Source organism: Populus alba, chromosome 2, assembly GCF_005239225.2.
Source record: "Populus alba chromosome 2, ASM523922v2, whole genome shotgun sequence".
NCBI classification, from domain to species: Eukaryota; Viridiplantae; Streptophyta; class Magnoliopsida; order Malpighiales; family Salicaceae; genus Populus; species Populus alba.
In genome coordinates this window covers 7505281-7525185 of record NC_133285.1, presented here as the reverse complement: position 1 = coordinate 7525185, position 19905 = coordinate 7505281, and the positions used below count along the sequence as shown (strand labels likewise).

Here is a 19905-nt window from a genome sequence, read left to right as displayed (position 1 = left end):
CTATTTCAACGCAGTTTATGAATTTTCCAGAAAGCATTGTCCGCGATTGAAAAATTCTTCATGTTTGGTAAAATGCGGTATCATTTATGGAGATCAAATTGTCATTGTTGCATCACAAACTTTAATTGTGAACCTCAAATAGCTAACTCGCAATAAATACCTAAAGAAACCATTCTCTGTCCACTAGCTTACTATTAAAGAGAGAAAAAACAGCACCCCCTGCAAGAACACAAATAAGATGGCACAAGAGTGAGAGATTTAGCCTTAACTCCTGCTCTCTATATAATTATCGCAAGTTTATCATATGTGGTAAGGAGCTAACATGGACAAAGATTAAAAAGTTTCCAAGGGTTTAGCAAACCAACTAAAATTTATGATCTTTCCTTCTCTTGCTCAAAAGAAGAATAAGCTAAAGAAGGAAAGAAAGATACCCTCCAAAAACAAACCACATATGCATGGTGTACAATGACGCATGAAGCCTGTATATCATATTCCCAAAGTAGGGGCATAACCTTTTTACACAATAGTAACGAGGGTTTAACTTAATTAATCAGACTCTAGATTTGTTTTGTAGAAATTATTAGTTTGAGTCTCACAAATCTTAGAATTACTGAAGATTTATATGGTTATTCACTCTAAAAGCTCGTGAAATTAGGCGAGATATACACAAATTAGTCCAAACATCTATATTAAATATATATTATATATATATATATATATATATATATATAAAAACATCAAAAAGAATCTGGCACAAAATTCTTCAATAACTTCAAACAAGAGAGAGCCCAGCAAAAAACACATTTGGTCATAAGCAGAAAAGATGAAGAGCTTGTTGTTTCTTCACTTTAAATTATGTTTTTAAAATTGTGTCTGGTTCAAAAAAATATATTAAATTAATATTATTTTAGTATTTTTTATGATTTTAATATACTAATATTAAAAATAAAAAAATATATTTTTAACAAGTACACACTGAATAACCTTTCTATATATATGACATGTGGTTGAATATCACAGCAAAAGGTATATGGATTAAATTAACTTATTCACTTGATGCCCATACAGACCTATTTAAGACCTACCAGCGCCTACAGATGGCTAAAGGTACAAGAATAATATGCAACAATGAAAGTAGTGTAGGGTTATTTCTACGAAACATTTCTTTTACATAGGGACGCCTTCTTTCTAGGCTTGAGCAGTACAGCAGTCTAAAGCAAGAAAATGAACAAGAAAGAATCAGGCAAAGACTACGGTTCTCATTTTATTTAGCTTTATAGGAAAAAGTGTAGGGTTATTTTTACGAAACATTTCCTCACACCTCTTACTGTAATTATTTATGCATTATAGGACCGGAAGAAACGTCGGGCACAGCTGATTTCAGAGCAGGAAGTGCTTTTCCGGTCAAAACCAAGTCCCGGTTACAGAGAGGGAGGAAGCCTTCCAGAACTTCCATAGGAGTTGCAGAGTAATCGGAAACTCTCTCTTGGTGGAGCAATGCTTTGAAACTCCAAAGCTGAAAAGAAAATCTCCTCTTGTGAATCCAGACAAAAAAGGGCAATGTCTTAGACCGATGCACCTCCTCAAGACACGGGCCACACGGTGGTTTTGCATCTTAGTTCTCTGGATCAAATTGGACTTTTTCTTCCTGCATGACAGTGGGATCTACAAGAATATTATCATATTTTGAACTTAAATTGATGAATGGTTCCTGGCAGTTTCAGCTGGAAGAACCGACTGTTTGGTCAGTTGCAAGCAAGACACTTCATTAGTTTGCTTCTTGAGAGCCATAAGCTCAAAACACACTAATCATTTCGAAATTTCCCGTTTCGAAACTTTCTATTCTTCATTGTTCAAGTTGTACAGAACTTTGTAGGTAGGAGAAACTCAGAGATTTTTGGTCAACTAGTAAAGAAGCGTCCCTCTACTGCTGCTGCAAAGGCACGTGAAAATGAGTCAAGCTTGATACGGAAACCCCTGTCTAACATAGTTAATTTAGTGGAGGAGCAGAAAATAACACCAAGTGGAGCATTAAACACAAGAGAGCAATGGATACACCTTCAAATTTGATCTATGCTGGAGATGATGAAAAAGGAACCTGACACGCTGGCTATTCCAGTGGCTTAAACTCCTCCAACAACATCAGTTCCTATGCTGACGGTCTTAACACCAGCTACCCCTTATGTTTCTTGTGCCCCTGAAACAGCGAGAAATTTTTTTGAACAAGAAGACCACTCCTTTGAAGAGCTTCGAGCTGGTTTTTTCTGTCTCGAACCACAATACTTGTCAGTGTTACTGGTGATATAACCGTTTTTTTGTGATGAAGTCGATTTAAATTGGCTTTTAATCTACTGAAGAGCAACTAGAGATGACCGTTTTCATTTTCCGTTGTCATTTGTGATGAAGTCGATTTAAATTGGCTTGTTAATCTTCCAAATTAACTTAGCTTAAGGAGACTGATTAAAACTAGAAAATTGTAGTCACTCTATATTTTGGGAATTAAATGATTAATTGTGATATTTGTTTAGTTTATGAGTAGATTGTAGTAGCATGAGACTACAATAGTCTTATAGAAAAAAAACAAACTGAAAAATATAAGGAATTTTAATTTTTAACAAATTCAATATTAACAAATAAAATTGTAAAATAAAATCAAAATAAAAAAACAACGTAAAAAATAATAATGTTAAGCTAGGTTAATTTTTTAAATCCCTGACTCATATCATAAAACAGAGATTACCTAATAAAAAAACATGGATCTTAATTCTCAACAAATTTAATATTAAAGGATAAAATTTAAAATATATATATATATAAAGGACCCAAGAAAAAAGAAATAAGAAGAAGAAGGACTCAATTTGAAATAAAAACAAAATAAAAGGAGTGCTTTGAATTTTTGATAAAGTAGCGTGAAATCCAATAAAATGAAAGAGAAAAGAAAAGAAATAAGAAAAACAACTCTCCAAAGACAACCAATTGCCACACACACACTATGCCACTGAAAAGATCTCATTGAGATGTATTGAACACCACCAAAGATGGCATTTTGACAACAGAGAAAGTCGTACTCATTGCTTGCCAACCCATTTTCCAACCCTAGTCTTTCTATTGTTTACAATCTCAAATTTAATCACTCAAGCCCTAATTGTTTTAGATAAATAAAATTAAAATTTATCTTACAAAATTAATCATCAACCAAGCGATGAAAGTTTTTCTTGGCATCGGCATTATGGAATTCTCATATATAGACAACCAAGAAACATTTTTAAGTACAATAATAAAATACACATTTTAAATGATCAAATTGAAAGAAGAAGAAAAAATTGAATGACCAAGAAAAATTTAGGAATGATCTTCCCTTTCTCTTGCACTTAGTCCCTAATTCTTCCAAGAAAAAAGATTGAATATTTGTCTATTATTCAAATTTCTCATAACTTAAATTATTTTATATCAATATAATTTCATTTAAATTTGTCAAAGCAAACATTAATTGACTGCTTTTTTTTCCCAGACATCGCGAAAACCCTACAGAAAGCCAGCCTATATAAAATATAAAGTGTGATATTTACCTAATCCAATTTAAAAGTATAAAATTGATGAACCAAAAAAGCTTGAACAACTAAAAAAAATGCAGACTATTGCCATTCATAATAATTTTGTATCCGAGTCAACAGTAATTTTCCTTAGTGTTTAAGTTTTTTTTTGTTTAATTTTAATTGTAATAGTGCTGTAATATATACTTTTTAAAAAAAATATTATAATATATGTTTGTGGTGGCGGTATTGATTTGTGAATTAAAAAGAGTATCAGGTACTTAAAATTATTAAATTATTCCCTCCATAGCTGTCTTCAACCATGACAGTAAAACTGGTGTCAACAATCGGAGGGAACACAAATGATATCCGCGTTGAAATTTAAAACCGAGATTCAATTTGAACGTCTTTAATAGCCAACCAGTGATGACCATCACAACTGTAGTCTTCTTTTTACATTGACACATTCATATGGATTCAAAGATATATAAGAGTCTAAACTCCAAGCTATAAAAAAAGCCATGGGGCTCTAGTTTTGGCCATTTTATGATTTTTCTTACAATTACCGATTGGTTTAATGAATTGGTTAATTAATTAATCCTAAATTTAAATAAATGCTATAATTATGAATCGCAACATAAATTAATAGGTGGAGATCCAATCATCTAGGTGGTGATCTAACGGTAAAAATCTTGAGACCAAAAAGTTTGTTTTTTTTGTGGTCTCAGGTTCAAACTCTAAGTTACTTATATGATGGCCACTGGAGGCTTACATGGTCGTTAACTTTAGGGCCCGTGGGATTAGTCGAGGTATATGCAAGCTGGTCCAGACACCCACGTTAATTAAAAATATATATACACACACACAATGAACAAGTTCTTTGTCACTTTCTCTACGCAACGAACCACTTTTTTGCCATTTTGCGCTATCACATCTTTAGCTGTTACTTCCTTCTCTGCAACATACTCTGAAGTTTTCTTATCACTTTCAACAATGGTGTCTTTTACCCGTGCTCCCTTTTCTGCTACGTACTGGGTGGATTTCTTAGCCCTTTCAACAATGGTGTCCTTTACCTGTGCTCCTTTCTCTGCAAGATAATGGGTAGGTTTTTTAGTCCCTTCAACAACAGTGTCCTTCCCTTATCTACAGCATTCTGGGTGGATTTTTGAGGCCCTTCAACTACAGTGTCTTTTACCTAGGCTCCCTTCAAGGACAGTGCCCTTCGCTTGAGAGGCCTTCTCTGCAATCTGCTGAGATGTTTTTGGAGCCCCTTCCCAAATAGTATCTTTGGTTTTGTGAAGTCTTCTCCGCTGCAATATCTTTGGCTATTCATTATTTTGTAAAAACTTTAAATTTACTGTTTCTATTTTTGGCTATACAAAATAATATTGATATCGTGATATTTCATCAAAAAAGTTTAAACGTTATTATTTTGTAAAAACTTTAAATTTACTGTTTTTATTTTTTTTATAAGAAAATCCAAAAACAGGGGGAGTCTATAACATATACCTACGATTTGTGTATGGGACACTAGCCATGGCAGATCCAATGGTCAAATGGTCGAGATCTTGATGGGTAGTGGGCTTGAAAATATCAATAGCTATAGTTTTCACCTATAGAGTCCTTTTCACCTTACATTCCACCTGTGACAAATTGACAATTTCATTCCAAACATGACAACAAGGGAATATTTATAATATTGGTGTATAATAATTTTTATTTGTAAATAAAATAAAGTATTTTTTTTAATTTTTTATATTAATACGTAAAATCATAAAAAAACACGAAAAATATTAAAATTAATATTTTAATAAAAGATCTAAAAATAAAAACAAAAATTATGCCAAACACCCCTAAAAAACAAAAAGAAAAACCAAGCAAGAGTGTTTCAAAGATAAAGATCCACGCATACGCATACATATTTTAACTAACAAAAGATTGAGTCAAGATTTTCAAAGTTGAGGATCATAATTAGAAACACGACAACTAGAGTAAGCATGCCCACCCGACCACCTCCATTATTCAATAAATCAAATGTTTCCTTTTTCAAACTTGCTTTTGCTAACATACCACCCCCTGACATTTTTACTGTTTGTTTTTTCTTTCATCGCCCTCTTCTCTGATTAAAAAAGAAAAGAAAAGAAAAGAAAAGAGCCGTATGGTTCTTGCAAAATCTTCCCTGCCCCATGCTTGCGTTTTCGTTCAGATTCGATCACATGATAAGCCTGATCCTTTCAATGAGGTGATGCAGTCGCCACGCTTGCTACTCGGGTCTCTAATTCTTTCTCAAACATGTTCATTAAAAAAACATATCGTATTTCTTATTTTTATTTTTTTTATTTATTTTACACCTAGGGTTGCCCGTGTCTTTCAAAACTCGGTTTGCGCTACGCTGAAAATTGTAGCTTCTCCAAGGCCGTTTGTTGATTGCATTTTTAATTATATCATAGTTTTCAGCCCTTTCATCATGTAAACAACGTGATTTTACTATTCATGAATTCCATATTATTTTTGTGTTTGAAAGGCAAGTAAAGAAAAGTAATGAATTCCTACTTTTTACTTTTTACTGTGCATGCTAATTGTATTGTTCAATAAACAGTACAATTAACCTGCACAGTGTAGCATGCTATACTGTTTTGGTCAAACCAGTTCTGGCCAAATCGAGTTCAGTTTAAAACTCAATATGCATTGAAACAGTTCCGATCCAGTAAAATAAAAAAAATAAAATTTATGTTTAATTTTTTAATTATGTTTTATTCAAAAAACTAGGGTTTAACATAGTCGTTTTCAGATATATTTTATACATAATGAAATTATAGATAGTTTAATGAAAAATATTTTACATAAAGTATTATTTATTTTATGATATAATAACAATAATTAAATCTACAATATTTAAATTAAAAACCATTAATATTAATATATATTTTTTAAAATTATTTTATAATCTCAATTTTAAAAATATTATTAAACAAATATATTAAATTATTTTTTATTTAATTTTAATTTCAATTATAATTTTAACAAAAATATATATAAATATCAAACCAAAAACACTTTTTATAACACATCTTTTTTGAAACCATTACTGTATATCAAACACACTCGGATAAAGATACGCTTTTCTCTTACTGTTACAAACCCGCTCTTCATCTGACAAAAATAGCCTCATCTCCCCCCAAATCTTTCACGCATCAAGGAGATCTGTTATAGCCTCCAGTCTTTGTGCCAACAACATGCTCCAAACTGGAACCAGTATATGGTTCAACCCCAACCTCCAAAAGTCTCGTTGTGTTTCTTATGCTCCAAACTGGAACCCGTAGATGGTTCAACGCCAGCGAGATCTGTTTTGGGTTTTTGACAATTAAAATGGCGGGACTTGGTGTTGCTTGTAGCGGTGAAGATGGTGGTGTGATTGGGTATGGGTTCAATTGATGTTTGGGTGTGTGATTATGGTGTTGGGGGGAGAAGTTTAATTGTTGTGTCAATTGTCGTTGGGTATGCTTGTTGCTTTGTGGTGGCTGTGTTTACAGAGGTGTCGTGTGGAGGCAGAGGGGGAGGAATGAAGAAGTAGAGGTGAGCAAATGAAGAGGTTGGGCATGTTGCTTGCTGGATTTGTTCAATTTTTCTAATTGTGATGGATTATATTGACAAGGACGATGATGGAGAGGATTGTGGAAAGGGAGAGGGAGGAGAAGCTTTGAATTTTTATTTTCTGATTTCTAATTTTACTCAACTTTTATTTTGATTTTTGTATTTAAATAAAATAAAAGGTTTGTAATGAAAAATGGATGGAATGAGTTGACAAAAGTCAGATGGCAAGAATGAAAAGTAAACTAAATGAATGGTACGGTGATTATATATGTTTCATGATAAGAGGTTGCGATTGCATGGATAGTGAAATTGAAAAACATGAGTGTGATGAATATATGACATTTAAAATGGATGGAAATTAAGGCAAATTAATCAAAAGATTATTTTTAATTAAAAAAATCTTAGCATGACCATGCATTTTGATCATCATGAGATTTTAAACGATTTTATTCCATGTTCATAGAGTCTTGCAAACCACTGACTTGGTCGTAATTAGTTTATACTAAGAAACATGTATAAATAATAATAACAATAATATTTATATTCGTATGTGGTGTAATTCAACTAGTCAAGCTATAGATTTATTCCCTATAAGTTATCATTTTGAGTTCCACAAATCTTAGGGTTACTGGAAATTTATATGATTGTTAGCTTCAGAACCCGTAAAATTAATCGAGGTGCATGCAAACTGACCTGAACAATCACATTAAAATTAAAAAAAATCCAGCATGATCTTGCATTTTGATCATCATGAGATTTTAATCCATTTTATTCCATGTTCATAAAGTCTTGCAAACCATAGACTTGGTCATAATTAGTTTAATAAAATAATAAAATTAGTTTTATATTAAGAAACATGTATAAATAATAATAATAATATTTATATTCGTACATGGTGTAATTTAATTGGTCATGCTCCATATTTACTCCCTAAAAATCATCATTTTGAGTTCCACAAACCTTAAGGTTACTGAAGGGGAAGGCTTATATAATCGTTAACTTTAAAGGCCGTAAGATTAGTCGAGGTGCGCACAAGCTAACCCAGACACTCATGTTAAAAAAAAACTTTGCAATTGATACATTTATTATTAATATTCTTTTTTTAGGACCTTTATGGCCTTTTGCTTTATTTATTATGTATTAATAATCACATTTTCTTGTATAATATGAAGTCATGAAATTACTACATGTTATTTCTAGTTTTTTATTATTAATATTATTTTTAACTCTAGTTTTAACCAAACAACTTTAAATTACTTTTTATTTAACATCAATTTGAATTAAACATATATTTTAATTAAACTATCAATAACAACATATGCTTTTTTTAAACTTAATTTTTTAAAATTACAACCACAAAAACAACTACAATATAAATATATAGACCCTATTTGTTTTCATGGTAGAAAAATATTTTTATAAAAAAATAATATTTTAATTTTAAATATTTAATTTTAATTTTAATTTTTTTAGATTATTTTAATATATTTATATTAAAAATAAATTTTAAAAATTAAAAAAAACTTATTTCAATATATTTATAAATAAAAGTTTTTTTTTAAAAATAATAGTTGATAAAACTCAACATTGTACACTTGGATGGTGGGGAAAAAAATCTAGATTTGCTGAATACAGCGCAGTGGCACAGTTTGTAATTCTCAATGACAACAAATGGCAATGGTTAGAATGAGATTTTTCATTCACCGAAAAAGACAAAAAGCAGGTCAGCGGCAAAAAAAAAAAAGTTGGTCATCCAACGCCTATATTTTTTGCAGCTTTAAATGTTAACACCCATAATTTATTTATTTTGTTTTAGAAAAAGCAGTCCACTTTTTTACCTTATTTCACATGCTCTTTATCAATAAAATTACAAAATTAACCATATTTAACTCAAATTTCAAATTTCAATTCCCCTCACGGACGTGAAATTTCCCTTAAATCAATTGTATTTATCGGGTTTAGCAAAAATAATTAATATTTTTTTAAAATCGTTGCTTTACTCTTACTTAAATGTTCATTTTCGTTTTTTCCCTTTCGTACTTTATTTATTTATTTACCACTCCCTTTTTTTCGTTTTCTGGTTTCTGTTCAGACCGGCAAGGCAAGTGGATTATTTTTCCGACAAGGGAAGACTATTGTTTTCTCGAGAAATTTTTTTTTCCCAGGAAGCAAACAGTTTCTTCTCTTTCTTTTCCTGTTCCTTTTTTTTTCTTGAGTGTTTTGCTAAAAGAAACTTCGAAAGTGCCAGTACTGTTTGAAGAAGGTAAGCGAATGTGAAAAAGACTCAGAGAGAGGCAACAGTTTCTGAAGAGAATCCTCTCTACGTCCTGAAGTTGTTGTTGCAGGTCATGATCTTTTAACATTTTGTTGTTTTTTTTTGAGTAAACATCTTTTAAAGAAGTAGAGTTTAACAGTTCCTTTTCTTTTATGTGAAAGTTCGTGGTTTTGATCTTTGAAGATTAAAGCAAATTGTTGTTTCTTTTTTAAAATTCCCTTCCTTTTTTACTTTCATATATGATTTTTTTTTTAGGTTATGATCTCTAGGTTTTTCCGTGTATGGTAATTCGGAATTAAAATGCTAATATTTAGGTTGAATTAAATTTCCTGTGTTTTTATTTTTACTGAGATCATTTTTTTTAATTTATTGTCTGTTAACCTTTCATTTTGATTCTAATTTTTATGAATTTCTGTGTTGCAGAAGCAGGAAAATAGGATTGTTAGCTGCAGTGATTGTTGAATAGTTTATGCATGGAAGGAAGAGAAGGATTAAGTGCAGGGGTAACAGTGATAGGAGCAGAAGCTCCATCAAACTATCACGTGGCTCCTAGGACTGAAAATCCTGGCCAGTTTGTGGTGCCACCACCAGCCGTAGAGGTGCCACCAGTTGGTGCTGGATTGACTGGAGGAACTACAGAAAAGAAAAAAAGAGGGAGGCCAAGGAAATATGGACCGGATGGGGCGGTCGCTAGGGCATTATCACCGATGCCTATCTCTGCTTCGGCCCCCTCACCTGGTGGAGACTACTCCGCTGGAAAGCCGGGAAAAGTGTGGCCTGGTAGTTATGAGAAAAAGAAGTACAAGAAATTGGGAATGGAGAATTTAGGTATGTTTTTCCCTTTTCAAGCCCATTTCTTTAGGAATGATTTTGTTCTATTATCAGAACGGTATGAATAACAATGATTTTAATTTTTCATATTAATGACTTAGTCATTGTTTCCTTTTGTTATAGTTGAACTGGTCTCCAAACTTGTTTTTAAGTTGTGCAATTTGGGTTTTTGAATTATTGTTTTGATTGATTTGAAGAACACAGGTCCCTCAAACACCAAAGATTCCCTTAATGTGAACTCACCCCTTAATAACACTCATTGAAAGCTCACCTGGGACAGCTTTGTGAAATACTGTTGTTTATATTCGGAATTATATAGTGCTGGTTTTGAAAATAACAAGGTGGGCTTTTGTTGGGTTGGCATGAGAGTGAGAATATTCCTTGCTTTTTTGACGAGGATTGAACAATATGCTCTGATGGCAGAAAGAGTGCATGTTAAGTTTGGAATTCTTCGGCAATGTCTTTAGTTACAGTAACTGCATTAGAAAATAGCTTGCAAAATGTTATTTCCGTTCCTGTCCTTCCTTGGGTGCCATTATTCAATTGAGAAAACTGTCTTTTTCTGAATTTTTTTGAGCTTTAAATTCTCTTTTCCATATGGGCACAGATTCTTTTCTTCTAGCGCACTTCTAGAGCAATGGAATATCTTGTTTGATGCTTGTCAAACTTGCCCCTCCTGGAGTCATGCCTTAGAATTTGACACTTGTCAATATTATCACCGATGAAGTTGCATGGCAGACTATAACCCTGTATAAGTAGCCCAAGGCTTTCCAGGTGCAAATTGGTGGTTGGAACACTAATTCGCCTGGAGCTTGGGGATTTGAAGCCCTGTACTTTTTGAATTCTGAGCTATAATGCATAATGTCCTTCCATATGTATGTGCAATTGACTTGCATGAATTTTCACTTTATGATATGGTATATCTACTCATTGAGAAATGTTTTCCATAATACAATATCCAGTTATCAAACTGTGGAAATTTCTTACCTTGTGGCGACAATTTCAGTGCAATGTCATTTTGCTTCAACTTCAATGATAATCAATTTGAGATATTTGTCAGTTGTTTAAGCTTCTCTTCATGAGATTGACTTGACTATGGGAAGTTTTTCACTGTTCAAGATGTAAAAAAGAATATGTGTGGCTTGCTAATAATTGTACTAAGTTCTGTCCAAAAGCCATTTCCTTTAGTTTGTCCAACTTGTACATTATATATTGCTGTACTTGAACTCCTATCCTTCATTTTCCCTTGTTTCTAAAAAAGTGGGGTAACATGCTTTGAGATACTATGCTCTAAAGTACTAAATGAAAGAAAATTGAACATGTGCTTTCAGAAAAAAAAAAAAAAAGTTAAATTGTTTGTTAGGGGAAAATTGCTGACTTTATTTTGAATTCACTGGTGTTGTTTGATGGTTACTTTTTAGGTGAATGGGCTGCTAATTCTGTTGGCACAAATTTTACGCCCCATGTCATCACTGTTAATGCTGGCGAGGTATGCTTGACCGAAGACAGACAAATTTTAACTTACATTTGGATTATGCTGATATGGAAATTGTTTGCATTTTCAATTTTGTATTTAATAAATTTGTATATGGCTTGTGAACTTAAATGAACACATTTTCAGAAAACATGCAGCATGAATGGCCTCTAATAGCGACAAAAGTTTTTATATCCCAAGTCCTGACTGTCAGATTTCATTGCAGAGTTATTCCATTTAAACAGAGTTATTTCCTTGAAGCAGATCATCTTTCTGACTCGTGCATACACACTGGTTTTCTTTATCAATTATATATATTTTTTTTCATTTCTGTTGATGGATGATGCTTCTTAGTAATTTGTTCCACTTGAAAGTCTGCTATCCAATTTCTCACATGGTGTTTCAATTTAACTGATCTAAAAAGACTGGAGAATATATTAGCATTCAGGGAAATCGTGATGGATATTTAAAAGGATCAAGAACCAGTTTTTGGTACATTCCATTTCTATTATATGTATCATCCTTTTTTTGCAAGTTGTTTTGGTGAGTGGTAACTGATTGTCTGTATTCAGCACTGGCATTTCTGAAATGCTTGCCAAAATTAATTTTGGTCACTCATCTGATTAGTTATGGATGGGATTGAGTTACAGTAATACTCTTCCTTTTTTTTCTTTTTTTTTTCCCGGTGAAATGACAAATTGCAAATTAACTTCTGCATGACTGTTCTGTTTAGCTTCACTCGGGATCTTCTTTGGCTCTTTAAAGTCTACTTCACTTGTAATCTTTTTATGGTTTTCAAGGATGTTACCATGAAGGTGATATCATTTTCACAACAAGGGCCTCGTGCTATTTGCATCCTATCTGCTAATGGAGTAATTTCAAATGTCACTCTTCGTCAACCTGATTCTTCTGGGGGTACTTTGACATATGAGGTCTGCCATTCTCTCATTCCATCCTATTTCTTAAACAACTCATGTTAACTTTACAATTAAAACGAGTGCATATACTAAATTTAAGATTTAACCAGTTTTGTTATTGTTTTAGCTTTCTTGTAGTTTATATTTCCATGGATTTGATTTTGTAAAAGTATAGGATGTCTTGGAGTTTTAAAGTGATCTTCTGCAAATTTGTTTCTCTCTGGGTAAAGTTAGCAAGTTGGGAAATCTTAGAATTTATTTGATTTTGAGAATTTTGTAACTTGGATCGGACCAGCACATGTTTCAAATAGTCAGGTATCCTTATTTTCTCCGGAAACTTGTAAACTCATATAATCCATGTAATGTGAAAAGCCTTTTTTTATGTTGGAATAATCAAGTCGAGGTTCATAGGGTTTTTCTGATAATACAATGTCCAAGATGAAGAGGCCTTGAATGCCATTCCTCTGGGTAACTTCAACATCAATGCACTTCTGTTGTTGTCTTTTACTGCTACACTGGAGAATTGACCTAGTTGAAGTGTAGAACATGAGTATACTGTTAAATTATGTCAAAATTGAGACGCTGTTTCTCTGACAGTTGATGGATATTGGCTGATGCTGGATGGTCAATTTTGTGGAAATAGCAGAGAGTTGCCAACTCTTTTCATACGTGTTGACTTCTATCTGGCTTGTCTAAGTATTGGTTTTAGTAATATGAAGGGAGATTGTAGGAAATTAAAATACCCAAACTAGTGCTTTATTGATTAAAAGACCTCTCATTAACAGTGCACACTAATTTGTTTAAAACCCACAAAACCAATTAGCTGTAACTCAGCCCACACAGCACAACTCTTTCTAAACCACGGACATGGCATTGTTGTTTTTTCTAACCTCTAGACACACAAAATAAGACCTGGCTCCTATATTTATAGAAGCATATTCCGACTCTCCAAATCATAAAACATAAATGTCTAATGATGCATACCCTTCAACAGTCTAATTCCTACATGGATTGAACCTGGGTTAATTACCAAAAAAAAGGGATGGGAAATGCAAGTTTTTGGTTGTGCTTTTTTATTCCCAGTAGAATTTAAAAGCAATTATATTTGAAAATTCATTTTTTAAAAAATATTTAGGAAGGGTACAAGGTTCAGTTGCTGTATGGAGTTTTTAATCTCTTCTATATTTTATAGGGTCGCTTTGAAATACTTTCCTTGTCTGGATCATTTATGCCTACTGAGATTCAAGGAACAAGGAGCAGATCGGGTGGGATGAGTGTCTCTTTGGCAAGCCCTGATGGTCGTGTTGTAGGGGGCAGTGTTGCTGGACTTCTAGTGGCTGCTAGTCCTGTGCAGGTAAGATCTCTCTCTCTCTCTCTCTCTCGCTCTCATTTGAAATGAAAGATGGAAAACTCCACTTTGCTTTTCCCCTTCAGAACCCGCTACGGGTGCAGTAACTAAGAAGGTGTTAAGGGCTTTGATGTTCCACTGCATTCCCCTACACAAGTTGAAATGAATCAAGTTTTGAAATACTTGCTTTTAACATCTTGTTATCAGGTCGTGGTAGGCAGTTTCCTGGCAGGAAATCATCAAGACCAGAAACCAAAGAAACCGAAGATCGACTCAATACCAGCAACTTTTGCACCAGCACCAGTGATACCCGTGTCTATTGCGGAGCGAGAGGAAAGTGTGGGCACTCCACATGGGCAGCAGCAAAATTCCTCGCCCTTCCAAAGAGAGAACTGGGCCACCATGCACTCCATGCAGGATGTGAGAAACTCAGTAACTGATATCAACATATCATTGCCAGAAGGTTAATTTTGAGAGTCCTAGTCAAAGCATCTCTTACTGACTATATTGATTGGTCATCCTGGAGTCTGAGTCGCTCCTCGTATCAAATTCTGTTTGCTTTATTGAATATTTCTTCTGGAATAACTAGGATGTTAGGAATGACATACTTTTTGGCTGGGCTCAGACAGGATATCTGATTACTAGGGCTAATCTAAAGTAGGCTTCTTTGGTTTGTTGTGGGTAGAGTATTTGGTTGTAAACACATTTGATTTGCCTTGGTTATGAGTTTATTTATGACACTTCTCCTAAACCCCAGGCCAAATTCTTATAATAGCAAGATTTCTACCAAATTATACTTCCTTTATTTGAAATTGCAGACGATATTTGCCTCTGTTTAGGACATTCCAAAACATGCACGGTAATAGGGAGGTGTCTGGCTATCAGCACATTGAATTGAATGCCAGTCTGGATGAACAGATTTGTAAGGCTTGCAAAACTAGCTTAACACAATATTCGAGAGAAATCATGTGGATATTAGGGGTGTTCGTGAGTGGTAGTTATTTTTGAAAAATTTAACCTGCATCGAACTGATTCAAACTAAAGCTATGTTTGTTGTTGGAAAAGTGATCGTGTTTTTTTGCTCTGAAAACCGGTACACCCGAGAAATCCTTCGAAATGACTTGCTTCTCCTTTTGACCCACCCCTCTTGGACTTCCGGTCATCTTCTCTTCTCTCGGTGGTGGAGCCTTTAATTAATCCCTGATCTCTCAGCGATCTTGTATCTCGAGGGTTTTTTCGTGAACCCTTCAATTCTTTCTTGGGCGGCCTGTTCTTGACAGGAGTGAAGTGGACCGACGTAGAGCCCGTCCGATAGCTCAGTACTTCTAGTTTTTTAGGAGATATGCACCAAAAGCCAGAATACATGACAGACTTTTTAATACATCATTACATAAAACCATTTTAATACCAAATTTAGAGGTATAACAGCTACAACTCATAGCCAGATTCACCAAATAGAATTCAATTTGATATATGGCGAGCTGAACTGAAAAGTACCTGACAATTGAATTAATGATCATGAAAAAAAAGATGCTCAAGATGTGGTAGAATTGCTAATAAAGTAAAAGAATTGGGGAAAAGTAATGGTATCGTTCATTCTGTACCCGGACCCAGATGCACTGTAGACTATATACAGTTCATATAAACAATGCTTTTTTCTTTTTGTTTTAGTTTCGACTTTTATTCTTTGCAATTTTATCATTTAAGTTATATTAGCATGATTTTATATATTTAGATTTCTTTCTGTCTGCATGCTACTGCATATATAAAATGTCGAGGAATATTCTAGAATGGATTAAAATTGATTTTTGCTAAATGAGACTTTAAGTTGTTACAAAATTAAAAGCACATGACCATTTTTTTTATTTAAAAAAAGACCCCATTTCGACGTGGAAAACCTAGCTTGGCGCTTTATAATTTTAATTTATGTATTTATTTGATCCTTGTTATTTTATTAATTTTATATATATTTTTTTAATTTTTTTTTTATATTAAAAAATATAAAAGAAAAGGAGAGTGCTATGTCGACCACATTCCGACTACCCTTTTTTCTTTACAGTTGTATCTACTGTTTAGTGTCAATAAATTTATTTTAAAAAAAAATTCAATGAAAGTAGTATTGTCTTTTAACCATGTCGGAAAAAGTTGATTAAATTTTATAATTTATTTTATTTTTAATTTTTTTAGAGTGATTAAAAAGTGTTTTGGAGTTGAAAATGTATGTTTCTTGAGGTCTATAGTGTGTTTTTGAGATAATAAAGAGTGTTTTAAAGGTAAAAATAAATTTATTGAGGTTTCTAAAATGTTTTATAAATAAAAAAAAATTAAAAAATAGATATTTAAGATACCAAAACTAAAACCTTAATTTACCATCACATATCCAGCGGATGACATGTTATTTATAGCAAATCACGTCTGCTCCTTCAAGAAAATTTAATCAGCCAAGCGCGTGGCTTGGACCTTTTCATATCTAGCCAATACCCAAGCTTGAACTTTGTCTTTTTTTTTTTTTTTTTTTCACTTTTAATAATTATTGGCAATACATTGGCAATACCATGCATGTTCAAAGCTATAAACTCCAGGATAAGTATGCAACTAAACAAATATATACATAGTCTCATAAGGCCTCCCAATATTCTAAGTTGAATGAGACATTGAAAAGTATCTCATCCTTTTAAGATACTTGTGTTTCAGTTATTCAAGTATGGTTTTGAAAAAAAAAAAAAACTATAATTTAAGAGAGGCTTACAACAACCTGTTTGTTGAAAGTTACTATTTTTTTCTTCGCATTGACAACCATTATTGAATGTTAAGCAATACAGTCAAAGGTAACATAAAAAAACCACCATCGATCAGAGGTTTCCTTGTTCATCAGATCATATGGGTGATGTGATTAACTTCTGACATGCCGCCATGCATCTAAATCCCATCTTGATCGCATAAAAAGGAAAACAAAGTAATAAAGAAAAGTAGGGCAATAGAGCATGAACAGACCCCGTAACCGATGACGCCCATAAGGGGAACAAGAAGGGAAAGGCTGGACGATGGAGTGTGAGCAATGGCCATGGGAGTGGTGAAATTGTATAGGAGTAATATTTTAAAGAAGTAGGCGAAGATGAGTGTGATCTTACGTGGGTGAACTAAAGGAGGAATAGTCCCGTGTAGCAACGGGCTTAAACAAAAGAGTTGAGAAGTAGAGGAAAATGAGTTTCACCAAAGGAGGCATGGTGAGTAATATAATTTTTGGTGGTTGTCAGATCCAAACAATGAAAACCATTGTAGGAAGGATAATATCCCTAAAAAAAAAATACAAGGAATGCTACGTGCTGAAAATTTATGGGGAGCTAGTACAGTCACACAAGCAAGGAAAAACTCGACAACCAAAAGAATTTGAAATTGGTTTAATATCAACCATTATCCAGCAGTGCATGCACGGATACAATTAGCATTGAAGATGTTATTTACTAGGAGGCAACGATTGAAAAATAAAATAAAATTCATCATATTATTGAAAAGGGTAATTAAACTATTCATACGTGAAGACAAAGACATTATTGAATGAGCCCGACTCATCATTAGCCTATGTTCATAGCCTCACATAAATTATCCCACTTAATTTATGCGAGCAGGTTGATGGTGAGCCGGGCTCCTCATAATTTTCCGTTTGCAAGTCTCCCCAAACTCAAATCTGCAACCAATTGCGAAACACGTAGTAGTAAAATGGTGAAGTGGCACCTAATCTCCTGCGAAACCCTAAGATGAATTCCCACTTCTCTAAACAGATATATAATAGAACATGTCAGAAAGACATATGCTTCATCAAATATGTATGTTATGGAGCATCTTTGCAGCTGCCAACATCTCATCTTCCTTGTGACAGCTTCTAAGACTCTATTTTGAAAAGGACAAAGAAAAGCATCAACCATCACCATCATCATCGCTCTCATCCTCATAACCTTCAGCTCCTTCTTCTCGAAAAGTCTCCGATTTGGGAAACTTGGAAGGCCCCGATGGGAAACCGAGGAGGGACGGTGCAACCTCAATCCAAGCTGGCTTCATAGAAAGTTGTCTCATCTCTGTTGCCATTTTTAATTAGCAGTAGAAATGATACAATCAAAAGGCACCATATATAAAAACGATAGCCTGTGTTTTTGGTGTGTTGAGGAGGATGTATAGTAAATATATGTCTCCTGTTTTGGATGAGAGAGAAAGGTAGAAGGGATACGAATAATATACCCAATGGTAAGCTTAATATTTTGAAGCCTTGAGGAAAAGGATGCAGGAGATGTTCGTGGAATAGGGGTTTATATATTGTGGAGTGTAGCTAAATATAGAGATAAAACCATGAGGGCGTTCAGGAAGACAACCAAAGCTCGACGGGATAGCAAGTGCAGCCACCTAGATAGAGTTAAAAATCCAGTGCTAACGTCCAGTTAGTTAGTTTTAAAAACATAAATTAGAAAGGATGCATCGAAACAGATGCACGCGAAAAGATCGATGGAGGAGAAACAATCGCTATGTAGATTTTTTGGCTGACGCCTCTTGGATTTTTTGGCTGGCCATATAACCAACCTTTAGATACTGCTATGGAGATTTCTAAAATAATCTGTAGGAGAATAGGAAGGGATGGGATATAGTTGCATGTATCATTAAATCACCCTGCTAGGCTGCTACCATCCTCCTATATAAAGAAACTAGTAGCTATTCCAGTTATAAGAACTTGAGACCAAGAGGTTTGCTCTCTCTGTGGTTATTTATATAATAACCACTGGAGACTTACATGGTCATTAATTTCAGAGCCCGTGGGATTAGTCGAGGTGCGCGCAAGCTGGCCCGGACACTACCATTAAACTTAAAAAAGAAAAAAAGAAACTAGGAGCTATTAGGCCGTGACTCGCCACATTTCAAATACTTTTTTTAGTAAAAAAATAAATACACATGGCTTTCAAAAGTGTTCTTAAATATAAAAAAATTATTTATCATAAATCAAAATGCTCATACATACTTCTAATTATATAAATTGATATTTAATCAAAAAATAACTAAGATTAAGATATTCAATTTGATAAAACAAATCATTCACTCAGTTGTGTTTAACAACTATATTTCTCAAGATAATTTTTTTATTTAATCAAATGATTATTCATGCTAATAAAAAAAAATCATGAAAGTGAATTGAATAAAATTACGAGAGCTCAACTATAAAACAATTCAAACTAAAAAAAAATATATAATTTAAAAAAAACAAAAAAAATTATGTAACCCTGGGTTAACTCGCTAATCTCGCAACCATGGGCACAAAATTAGAAAAACCTCAAAAAAGAAAAGTGAGGGAAAAAAAACACGAAGATGAATTTCCAAAAAACTAAGTGTTAAAGAATAAATTTAAAAAAAATCAAAGTCAACTTGTGTTAACTTTCAAAATCCATGAAAGTGATCATGAGCTGGACTGACTGCATAGAAGGCAAACTAAAAAAAAAAAACAATGAAACAATATTCTCAATAAAATAATGTCGGGTGATGAAACTAAAAAAATTATTAAAATATCAAAGAAAAAAAAGATTTGAGTCAAACTAGGTTAACCTACCAACCTCGCAATTATGAATACAAGATTGAGATAACCTCGTAGAAAAACAAAATTAACTTAAATCAATCTGAGTTAGTATAACAAACTTGAAAGTTGAGTAGGGGTGAACCAACTTGGGTTAATTTACCAAACTTGCAGCCAGATCATAGAATTGAGATAACCCGATAAAAAAAATAAAAATAAACCACAAAACCAATTTTTTTAAGGAAAAAAAATCAAATGATGAGATAAAAAAAGAAAAGAAGTAAAAAAAAAAAACAGTGTCAAACCACATTAACTTTTCAAACTTGTGATTTAGATCATAAAATTAAAAGCACTATACACGCAAAAACCATGAAACTTAATT

The 19905-nt window shown here is 33.2% G+C and overlaps 1 protein-coding gene across 1 annotated transcript; it reads left to right on the top strand.

Annotated features, from left to right (window-relative positions):
• Positions 1-9157: 9157 nt before the first annotated feature.
• Positions 9158-14723, top strand: LOC118042234 (AT-hook motif nuclear-localized protein 1). Its single transcript, XM_035049845.2, has 6 exons — positions 9158-9472; positions 9826-10230; positions 11655-11722; positions 12508-12639; positions 13817-13978; positions 14180-14723. The coding sequence occupies exons 2-6, from the start codon at positions 9876-9878 to the stop codon at positions 14438-14440; spliced, it is 978 nt and encodes a 325-aa protein (XP_034905736.1). The 5' UTR covers positions 9158-9472; positions 9826-9875; the 3' UTR covers positions 14441-14723.
• The last annotated feature ends 5182 nt before the right edge of the window (positions 14724-19905 follow it).

What these genes read in the sequence shown, in the direction of transcription:
- LOC118042234 (XM_035049845.2), top strand. Translation starts at nt 9,876, where the DNA reads ATGGAAGGAAGAGAAGGATTAAGTGCAGGGGTAACAGTGATAGGAGCA. An exon ending in ATTGGGAATGGAGAATTTAG is followed by an intron (nt 10,231 to 11,654) that starts GTATGTTTTTCC and finishes GTTACTTTTTAG; the next exon opens with GTGAATGGGCTGCTAATTCT. An exon ending in TGGCTGCTAGTCCTGTGCAG is followed by an intron (nt 13,979 to 14,179) that starts GTAAGATCTCTC and finishes TCTTGTTATCAG; the next exon opens with GTCGTGGTAGGCAGTTTCCT.